The 11,736-nt window shown below is 44.7% G+C and overlaps 1 protein-coding gene across 8 annotated transcripts in view; it reads left to right on the forward strand.

The window, feature by feature from the left end:
- Positions 1-9,569, forward strand: part of LOC124031369 (paired box protein Pax-7-like) — a 68,636-nt gene extending 59,067 nt beyond the window's left edge. For all 8 annotated transcript variants that reach the window (XM_046342502.1, XM_046342503.1, XM_046342505.1 and 5 more), the window contains exons 8-9: positions 5,193-5,442; positions 6,823-9,569. In XM_046342502.1, coding sequence (XP_046198458.1) covers positions 5,193-5,442; positions 6,823-6,938 — 366 coding nt within the window. In that variant the 3' untranslated portion in view covers positions 6,939-9,569. The remainder of the gene's footprint in view (positions 1-5,192; positions 5,443-6,822) is intronic.
- Positions 9,570-11,736: the final 2,167 nt, after the last annotated feature.

Here is an 11,736-nt window from a genome sequence, read left to right on the forward strand (position 1 = left end):
GATTCTGGAAGCAAATCCAACAAAGAGCAAAGGCTCATCAAACATTTAAGCAGACACAAAAATATAATTTGACTGTTAAGGAAATTAGCAGGGTATGAAAGAACCTCTTTTTGTGTCACAAATGCTCTATTTGTTTATCTGAAAGGATGCACATTGTATCAACTTCCAGTTCTCCATTCACTCCGCCGCGGGGCTGGAGGGCTCAGAAGTTGAGAGAATTAATGAGTTTTTTATTATTATTTATAAAGTAATCTATCTGTAGAGAGCGAGGCAGGGAACGCCCTGGAGCAGTGTCCTTTAAACTGCTCCTGTCTCACATTATCTCCTCCAACAGCCCTAGCACAAAGTCAAACAACAAACGAACACTGAAGACGCTGTACGGAGAGAAAGAGAGAGGGGGAGGGAGGCAGGGGTGTAGTGGAGGGCTGTTCTGAAAGAGAGTGAGGGTGTTGGTTAAGTGTGTATTGAGTGGTGTTGTTCTGGAGCAGAGGAGGTCTAAAGGCCTGTTGAGGGTGTGTTTTACACCCTGCAGCTGATACTCAGCATCAGCCATATCTGCACCCACATCAGATAATAGGGGGAAGTGGTGAAATGGCATTGATTTTTGTTTAGCTGTGTGAAAGCAGAAAGACATTACAGATAGCTAATATGAACCCGGCTCAATCGAGGAGCTTACCTTTCCCCCCTCCAGCAAAAGTTAACCAAAATCATCTGAGTGATTTTAGGAGAGGCATCTCAAGGATACAACCTTCCAGACAATCCTCTCTTTTTTACAACTGCAAACTTCTTTGCAATCTTGACGGGGAAAAAATCAATTATAAAATTGTCCATGAAAAGTAGCCTTCTCTTTTGAAGAGCTAGTTAAACCTATGACTAGTAATAGGGCTGATTCGAGCACAGTCCCTGATTATTGGCTGCTTCATTATTTCATGTTTAAATAAGGAAGTGATGTAATCAAGCTTCAATTAACTGATGACTATATCTGGCCCCCCCCTCCAGCTGTCTCCCTGGACCCCCGACTAGCCCTTCCCCACACCTACGTCACATGACCAGCACATCTTAGTCCAGCACAGCATAGTATTTACATCACAGCCCAGCACAATACAGCAGGGGACAGAAGGTTCCACACGGAGTCTGTTCTGCAGCTCCGGTCCATCTGGGAGGGAGCATCCCATGTGTCCTGCATGCAGAGAGCCATGAATCTCCCTCTCATAGATACATGTCACATGTTCTGTATAAATAAGTGGTGGGGTTGGAGAAGGCCGTGGGTTTCCATGCTGATAGAATTAACATGAGGAAATCGCTAACCAGCCTTTATGTCTCTGATGTGCCTCAAGTGCTTCATATTTCCTCAGATATATATTTTTTTCAGAATATGATTAATTTGTGGAATGAGATCCATTTTCCGTATGCAGTGTGTGTGTCTGGCTATGCATTGCTGAGCAGTATGACTGCATACGTATGCAGTGAAGAAGTTCTACAGTATAAAGGTTTCTGAGATGTCCACTCTGGAGATTGACTGGAGCCCTGTCCTTCGGTAGGATATTTTGCACCACAGCATCAGCTCTGTGAACTGTGTTTAAACCTTTGTGTGTGTGTGTGTGTGTGTGTGTGTGTGTGTGTGTGTGTGTGTGTGTGTGTGTGTGTGTGTGTGTGTGTGTGTGTGTGTGTGTGTGTGTGTGTGTGTGTGTGTGTGTGTGTGTGTGTGTGTGTGTGTGTGTGTGTGTGTGTGTGTGTGTGTGTGTGTAACCACCTCCATGATGAGCTAATTGGTTTAGCAGCCAAAGCGCCAAAGGCCAGCCCAGCGTAGCGAGACACAACGTGAACCTGATGTTGGGGAGGATGCTTCCATGCAATAGAAGGGAAGCATATGTGGGACCAATTCCCCCATTAAGAGTCTCTCCCTCTGCTTTCCTAAAAGGGAAATCTAAGTCTAATTCAACATTTTATGTTTAGGGCAAAAGCTCAGTAGAAACGTCCGTCTGCACTGCATTGTGGTGATGCCTGTGCCTCTAGTCTAATGGAGATAATAACATTCATAGCACTAGTGGATTATTACTGGTTAACTTATGATTGTGTACTGATGTAGGATCTTAACACCTCTTTGGGATAGGGGGCAGCATTTTCACTTTTGGATAAATAGCGTGCCCAATTTCAACTTCCTGCGGCTCATGCCAAGAATATCAAATATGCATATTATTAGTAGATTTGGATAGAAAACATTCTGACGTTTCTAAAACTGTTTGAATCATGTCTGTGAGTATAACAGAACTTATGTAGCAGGCAAAACCCCGAAGACTAACCATTCCGAAAAAAAACAATTTTGGAGGTCACTGTCTATTCAATGGTTTCACTGGGAAACGAGATTTCTAAGGCACTAGTTTGCAGTTCCTACCACTTCCACTGGATGTCACCAGTCTTTGGAAATTGGTTGAGGTTATTCCTTTGTGTAATGAAGAAGTACGGCCATCTTGGATCAGGTTAACGTTATGTGTACTGTTTGAGAGTTGCGCAAGACTAGAAAAGTAGCGTTAGTTTGTGATCCTCCTGTATTGAAAACAGACAGACCCGTCTTCAATTTGATCGATTATTAATGTTTAAAAGGCTGTTTTATTCTGGGTCAAACGCGCCAAATACATTGACATTTTGGATATATATTGACGGAATTAATCGAACAAAAGGACCATTTGTGATGTTTATGGAACATATTGGAGTGCCAACAAAAGATGCTGTGGTGCCTGCAGGGTTGAAATATGCTACTCTCTCTTTGTTTACTGTTGTGCTGTCATCAGATAATAGCTTCTTATGCTTTCGCCGAAAAACCTTTTTGAAATCTGACATGTTGGCTGGATTCACAACGAGTGTAGCTTTAATGTGGTATCTTACCAGTGTGATTTAATGAATGTTAGAATTTTATAGTATTTTATTTGAATTTGGCGCTCTGCATTTTCCAGGGCAATTGGCCAGGTGGGACATTTGCGTCCCGCCTATCCCAGAGAGGTTATTAATTTGAACCATTTTACTACAGTAGAAAAATGACCCTACAGCAACAGGAAATGTAAATGATTACGTGGATTATAATTAATGGACAATTTTTGTAGGATTAAAAAAAAAATGTAAACCTCAATTATACTGCAAGTTTGCATTTCCTGTAGATGAATATTAAATATATTGCTGAGTATTAAATAAATGCACTCATGCTGTATAAATAACACTCCTAATACTTACCCTAGCCGTAACTGTAACTCATACTAGCAGTAGGCCCTTCGGTGAGGCAAGTAGAGTCTATTTATTTGGGGATCTGATCTAAGGGGATCGTTTACTGCTTCCAACTCCATTACTATTCATGAGATGGCTCGGCTAGGGGCTGGGGATTAGGGACTCCCTCAGTGCTAGGGACTCCCTCAGTGCTTGTTGTGGTGTGTAGGCCTCAGGCCTCCTCCAGCCCCCAGGCTCTGGGATATACAGGGGCTGTCTGGCACTGCTGGTGGTTCTATTATCACCCTGAGACCCTGCTGTCCCCACACTGTCCCCCCGCTGTCCCCACGCTGTCCCCACGCTGTCCCCACGCTAAACACTGAACTGGCACCTCTTTCTTTCCCTCTATCACCCCATCTCTCTCTCACCCCATCTCTCTCTCTCTCACCCCATATCTCTCTCACCACATCTCTCTCTCTCTCACTCCATCTCACTCTCTCTCTCTCACCCCATCTCTCTCTCACCCCATCTCTCTCTCTCCCCCCATCTCTCTCTCTCACTCCATCTCTCTCTCTCTCTCTCTCTCTCTCTCTCTCTCTCTCTCTCTCTCTCTCTCTCTCTCTCTCTCTCTCTCTCTCTCTCTCTCTCTCATCTCTCTCCCACCCCATCTCTCTCACCCCATCTCTCTCTCACCCCATCTCTCTCTCACCCCATCTCTCTCTCTCACCCCATCTCTCTCTCTCCCCCCATCTCTCTCTCTCACTCCATCTCTCTCTCTCTCTCTCTCTCTCTCTCTCTCTCTCTCTCTCTCTCTCTCCATCTCTCTCTCTCTCTCTCTCTCTCTCTCTCTCTCTCTCTCTCTCTCTCTCGCTCCCTCTCTCTCTCACCCCCTCTCTCTCACCCCTTCTCTCTCTCACCCCATCTCTCTCTCACCCCATCTCTCTCTCACCCCATCTCTCTCTCTCACCCCATCTCTCTCTCTCACCCCATCTCTCTCTCACCCTATCTCTCTCTCACTCCATCTCTCTCTCACCCCATCTCTCTCTCTCACACCATTTCTATCTCTCACCCCATCTCTCTCTCACCCCATCTCTCCCTCACCCCATCTCTCTCTCTCACTCCATCTCTCTCTCTCTCATCCCATCTCTCTCTCACCCCACTCTCCCATATCTCTCTCTCACCCCATATCACCCCTCTCTCTCTCACCCCATCTCTCTCTCAACCCCCATCTCTCTCTCTCAACCCATCTCTCTCTCTCATCTCTCCCTCTCACTCCCTCTCTCTCTCACCCTCTCTCTCACCCCTTCTCTCTCTCACCCCATCTCTCTCTCACCCCATCTCTCTCACCCCATCTCTCTCTCTCACCCCATCTCCCATCTCTCTCTCACCCCATCTCTCTCTCTCTCTCTCACCCCATCTCTCTCTCACCCCATCCCCATCTCTCTCTCTCACCCTATCTCTCCCTCTCACTCCATCTCTCTCTCACCCCATCTCTCTCTCTCACCCCATTTCTATCTCTCACCCCATCTCTCTCTCACCCCATCTCCCTCTCTCTCATCCCATCTCTCTCTCAGTCCATCTCTCTCTCACTCCATCTCTCTCTCTCATCCCATCTCTCTCTCTCACCCCATCTCTCTCACCCCATCTCTCTCTCACCCCATCTCTCTCTCTCAACCCATCTCTCTCTCACCCCATCTCTCTCACCCCATCTCTCTCACCCCATCTCTCTCTCACCCCATCTTTCTCTCACCCCATATCTCTCTCACCCATCTCTCTCTCTTACCCCTGTCCTTTTTTTGTGACTTCAATACTTTTTGTTGGTCCATGTTTCAGAGCTAAATGGGTGTTTTTTAGCTGCCTTTGTACAACTCAGTAATGTGATAACTCCCAGTGTTTGCTGCAACTTGCTGATGTAGTTACTCAATCCCATCCATGTGTTGTTTAGGACCTAGGCCTCTCTAACCCCCCCTCTGTCTCCCCTCTGCCGTCCCTAGGTGATGAGCATCCTGAGTAACCCCAACGCCGTGCCCTCCCAGTCCCATCATGACTTCTCCATCTCCCCCCTCCACGGCAGCCTGGAGTCCTCCAACCCCATCTCAGCCAGCTGCAGCCAGCGCTCTGACTCCATCAAGGGGGTGGACAGCCTGACCTCCTCCCAGTCCTACTGTCCCCCCACCTACAGCGCCACCAGCTACAGTGTGGACCCCGTCAGCGCCGGATACCAGTACAGTCAGTATGGACAGAGTAAGTACTGCATCTGCATTTATGTGTGAATGTGAGGAAGTGAGTGTGTTTGTATGCCTTTCCCATCTGACCTCCTCACCAATACAAGTCTCCTGCATGTCTTCCACCTCATATGAAATGGAACCAGTGGTACTGTAATTAGAGGAAATGGTGCCCATTCCACCACCTCCTGGGCCGAGCTGCCCCCTGACCTTTGACTCCTGGTCTGTCTGATAAAGGCCTATGATTCACCCTCCGGTTCTGCCTGGCTTAGTCACACCCCACTCTGCTCTGTTTAGCTGGGAACAAGGAGAGGGCCACTTCAAAGACACTAACACACCCTAAGGGGCACCCTGTCCTCTTAGCCACCCCTCTCTCTCTCTGTCTCACACACACGCACTCACGCACACACACGCACTCTCACACACACACACGCACGCACGCACGCACGCACGCACGCACGCACGCACACACACACACACACACACACACACACACACACACACACACACACACACACACACACACACACACACACCTCGGGTCAGGAAACAGGCTGATTAGATTAACATAATTATTGACTGATGCTGTGTCACAACCCTTCATAATGTGTAAACTGAACCACACTTACCCAGTCAGCCTCCCTTCGGTCCTGTTGTGTGTGTGTGTGTGTGTGTGTGTGTGTGTGTGTGTGTGTGTGTGTGTGTGTGTGTGTGTGTGTGTGTGTGTGTGTGTGTGTGTGTGTGTGTGTGTGTGTGTGTGTGTGTGTGTGTGTGTGTGTGTGTGTGTGTGTGTGTGTGTGTGTGTGTGTGTGTGTGCGTGCGTGCGTGTATGCCAGTAGCGTTATTATCAGCCAGCTTGCAGAGCAGAGAGACTGATGGCGGTGTGGATGTGATCTGATGTGTGCTTAATTAAGACAGTGATTGAGCACAGTGGCTGGCTAATGAACGGAGGAGAGAAAAGAAAGCTGCTGTCTACTGATGAAAATGATCCGGGATAGGAAGTGTGGAGGGCATGAAATCAGAGATGCTAAGTTTAATGAAGACTGGCACACACGACACACACTGGGACCATTCTGACTGATAGCATGGAGACTCTATGAGGTGGCACATGCCCTGTGCCAAGTCTGTGTCAACCTCAGACAGGGCATGGGAGAGAGAATGTTTTGTTTTCTAATTATTTCTCATTTTACTCCACTTAGTTCTGCCACAACTCATTTTGAACATAAAGAAAAAGAAAATGACATTGAACAAAAAAGACAGAAAGGGTTGTGTTTGAGGAGTTGGCCACCTGTCAGTGTGTATGTGTGTGTGTATGTTTCTTTGTGTGTGTTGTGCATGTATATTTATGTGTGTATATCCCTCACATGTTCACGTTTATCTGTGTGTCTGTTCTCTCTAGCTGCAGTGGACTACCTGACTAAGAATGTGAGTCTGTCCACCCAGAGGAGGATGAAGCTGGGAGACCACTCTGCTGTCCTGGGACTGCTGCAGGTGGAGACGGGACAGGCCTACTGAAACAGCCAGCCTCTGGCTCTGTCCAGTCTAAACTCAACACCTCTTTAACATATACAACCCTGCTGCTGCCCCCCCCACCCTCCCTGCAGCCTAACCACTGCAGCACTCTCTCCCCCTCCCCACCCTGCAGGCAGTCAGGATGTCTCTGTGTATGTCAGAGTGTCTTTTTGCCTCTTGATTACGAGAGGACTTGTCATTAGAACTGCCTTTCCATGGATAGCCAACAGGCAGCCCGATCCGATACCCCAAGACCCCTAAACCGTGGCTCTGCCACTCCTCTGTGTCCTCCTCCCTGATTGGCTCTGCCCAGGCAACCCAGAGATGATGGCCCCAGCCGGCGTGGAGAACGCGCCCCCTGTGTGCACACTGCAGTCCAGTCCAGCACAACACTCAGAGCCACTTCCAAATGTACTTTGACCTTGTTGTTTATAATAGTTCACTAAGCCAATATCATTCAAATGATTATCACTCTTGGTTTTTTTATATCAATATTGTTAATATTATTATTGCTGTTACAATTATGATTCATGTGATTCTATTTTTGTTTGTTATTCCCTTCATAGTTATTTTCTCTCTCCGTGTGAAATACTAGCAGATGACTGAGGTGATGTGGTGGGGTTGCAGTGGTGTGTGTTTGTGTGTCGGTCCAGCTGGAGAGAGAAGCTGATTGTTTTCCAGGCTGCGGCTCCTCCGCCTGGACCCTGAGCTCTAATGTTCGTGAGCGATTTGACCTTCCCGCTTTCACATTCAACTTGACATTCCTAAAGAACTTGGCCACTCAGTGGGAAGTCTAGCTGGGCGGATTCTACTGCGAATTAGCTGCGGTTTGGCGGCCAATGGCTTCCCCCCTCCCAACATCCATCCTTAGCTGTACTCCATGGGGAGGAGGGCATTGTTTGTAAAAACAGGATTGGGGAAATTAATGTATTTTGTTTAGAAATATGGACCTTGCCAAGGAGGACTAAACCCCCTACCCAAAAGCCCTATGTGTCTTTAACAATTGAAGGAGATTAAACAAAACCAACATAGTGTCAAAGCTAATTATAAATGGCCCTTCTCATTACCAGCCAGGTTTGATATATTTTGTTGTTTAATTAAGACATAAAATCACATGTAGCTGTTTACCATGTTGGTTTGGACCAAGTGTGCATTCCTTTGAAACATTCCTCCAGCAGGGCTGACTGATGCCAGTCACATTCCTTCTCTGCCCATGATGAGATTAAGAGAAGGCAAACTGTGCCATTCACATGCACTTTGTCAAATCAAATAATCCTTTGAATTGTGAAAGGGCACAGGTAACCGGCCTGGCTGGCCCCCTCTGGCTGTGGCTGGATCCATCCCCTTCTAATCCCCTGGAGATTCAACTCCTGCTTCGACCGACACACTCGCAGAAATGTACAAAAACATTTTTTTAAAGAATAGCTAATATTAAACATCTGTGTAGCACTCATAGTTGACTTTTGACACAAACTATGTTGGGCTGAATTATAACTTGAACTTTCACACCAATCTCTCATTTATATCTGTGTATGATTTTTGCATTTTTTTGTGCAAAAGTTGGAGTGAGTTACGTGTGCATATTCCACGTCAGGATTTAACCCTTTGTCGCCTTTAAATGGAAATTGTACAGTAGCAGGTTGTGTATTGTTTGTTTCTAAAGAGTATGTTTTATACTAAAACAACAACAATGTTCAGTGGTAGTTAAAGCAAGGGATCTGCGGAAGTCAATGTATTTGATTGTTTTCTTTACTGGTTTCCTTCTGTTGTTTTTGGTTGTGTTATATTGTATGAATTTCTTTAAACCAAAATGCAGTGTTTTGAGCCAAGCTAAGTAGGGAATTCTGTATATTAAATTAGGAGAAAATTCCATTAAACTTCCTAAATTGAATAATTGTATAAAAGAGGTTGTTAGTTGAGAGAGAGAGAGAGACCAATACGTTTGATAGTGACTAGAGGAAACCTATTATTCCACACCTACAAGTGCAGACAGGGGTATGGGGAAGGTGTATTCCAGCACTTGATCTTATGGACTCATGATCCGAGTGCAGACCTTACTGTGGACCATTACATATCTGTCTGACCTCTGACCTCTCTCAGTGTGAAACATTGTCCAGGGGTTCAGCAGCACAGCTTTGATGCCATACAGGATGGGGACCTCTCCTGTCAGGGAAAGGAGTCAGAATAGAACAGTGGGCCGTGCAGTGTGTTCTCTGGCTATGTGTGTGTACAGCCAGGCTCCAGACCACACATCTCCATTGGAGAACATCTCACTAAAAGTAATGATGACTGAAGCACTGAAACCAGGCTGGTCTGAAAGCTCTGTTTAATGATGCCCCATTATTGTGTATATAAAAAAACAAATATTACTTTTTTTGTTTTTGTTTACGATTCTAGTGTATCAAATCCATTTCTAACACCTGACTCCTGACCTGTTTACTTGCTTTATGGAATCTGTGTTCTGCTTTATCCCCTTTCTGTTCCACATGTATATTACCATGGTATAATTTATTCTGCTGTATGAAGTATTAGAGTAGTGGTATTTACTACCTTCAGCCTGTTGGTGTGTTTACTGTAACACTGCCGTAACTGTTATCAATTAAAGAGCTGAAAAATATTCATCGCTTTGTCCTTTTTTGAGCTTTCATATCAGTTTGAATACAGTATGAAGGTTTCAAATAAAGATTTCAAATTGGTCATTTTTTATGTAAGACAAATCATGCCCTCTGAAGTTGAATATTCAGCCTGGTGGGGATTCATCTGATCTTTCACCTCTCTCTTCACTACAATACACACTTGCTCTGTGTGTAGTGCACACGTGTGCATGCATGGCACACGCACATGTGTGTATTACATTCTATGGGCCTCTGGACCACCTCTGCTTCCATCCCAGTGAGCGGTGTGTGTGTGAGAGAGAGCTGAGCAGTCCCAGATCCTAGTGAAGAGAGGTGCTAGCTGGGGGAGCTGGTCAGGGCTGCGGCAAGAGACAGCTGTAGGAAGTCATTCATTCTGTACACTTTCCAGCTATGATCTCCTCTCCACCTCTGTCTGTCTGTCTGTCTGTCTGTCTGTCTGTCTGTCTGTCTGTCTGTCTGTCTGTCTGTCTGTCTGTCTGTCTGTCTGTCTGTCTGTCTGTCTGTCTGTCTGTCTGTCTGTCTGTCTGTCTGTCTGTCTGTCTGTCTGTCTGTCTGTCTGTCTGTCTGTCTGTCTGTCTGTCTGTCTGTCTGTCTGTCTGTCTGTCTGTCTGTCTGTCTGTCTGTCTGTCTGTCTGTCTGTCTGTCTGTCTGTCTGTCTGTCTGTCTGTCTGTCTGTCTGTCTGTCTCCCATGTGCTATGCTCTGGAATGGTGTCTGTTAATGATTGCACACAGTCACAGAAAAGTGTGCTTGTGAATAACAGTATATAATTTGAGGAGCGATGAGGAATCCATCCAGTTGGCATTGGGACTGTCAGCTGTGCTGTATATTAAAGTCTAGTGAAGCTCCTCTTACCATTACCACTTTTAAATGGCATGTAGATAGCACTTTAGGTATATTTAAAATGAAATGCAATAATTTAGGAACACTTCCATATTTCAGCAGTCCGTTATCTTAACATATTATGCAGTTTTATTGAGACGGACGGGAAACGAATGAGAGGATAAATGAGAGTTACATATTGTAGGTTAGTGAGATGGGGAACTCAGGGATTTAACCCTTATCTCTGAGGGCCAATACGTAGTCTGGATTTGGTAATGCTACAGTACCACTAGACCAAACTGAACTATCCATTATACCTTTTCAAAATGCATTATTAAGGACAAATCACCAGCAGGGTAGGACTACTTTATTATTATTCTATTCTCATACATGAATTAACACATTTTGTGGGTTTAAAAACAAAAATACAGCACACAGTACGGTTTCCTACTAATTTGCAATTCATTATGCTGTAGTTTATGAAAACAATGAATGGCGTTCTGTGCATATTTATTCTCATCAGGAATATTGTGCATTTATCTAATTCATTTGCAATTAAAACACATTAACACACATTAATATATAATACATGTCATTCTGAAATGTTTTTTTCAGTGGTTATTCAAACCTAAAGGTGAAGAACAAGGAATTAATTGAAAATTAGAGGCTCAAGCCTTTAGCTAGAATCAAACAACAAAAAACTAAAAGTTGTTTTGACAAAGCCAAATATTCTTGAGAATGCTAACAGTGTATCAGCTTAAAGATTACCGCACAGTTAACAGGTACTGCACATGTGAATAACAGTATATCATTTGAGGAAAAATTGTCCATTTGAAAATCTATATCATAGGAGAAATAAAAGAGTTGGTTGAGAATGAGAAAATTTAAGGAATTGGTCATTTTTGGATTTTATGTTAAGATTTTAATTTAATGTATTTAATTGGTTGAAATATAAATTCAGTAAATTGTTAAGACAAGAGGACAGGAAATTGTACTATAGTACATTTTTTAAGAACTGATACCAGGCCTAGTTGTCATATATGGCTCCCGAGGGGCGCGGTGGTCTAAGGCACTACATCTCAGTGCAAAAGGTGTCACGATAGTACCTGGTTCAAATCCAGGCTGTGTCACGACCGGGTGTGATTGGCAGTCTCACAGGGCGGTCCACAATTGGGGTTTGGCTGGAGTAGGCTGTCAATGTGAATAAGAATTTGTTCTTCACTGACAAGTTGAAAAAATAATAAATATACCACAGGATCTTGATGAATTGTTCCAATATGTATTGTTATCAGGATCTTTCTTCAGTGTGTGTCATGGTTAACCCTATCCTTCTAAAGTTTGTGT

The sequence above is a fragment of the Oncorhynchus gorbuscha genome, linkage group LG03, assembly GCF_021184085.1.
Source record: "Oncorhynchus gorbuscha isolate QuinsamMale2020 ecotype Even-year linkage group LG03, OgorEven_v1.0, whole genome shotgun sequence".
Classification (NCBI taxonomy): Eukaryota; Metazoa; Chordata; class Actinopteri; order Salmoniformes; family Salmonidae; genus Oncorhynchus; species Oncorhynchus gorbuscha.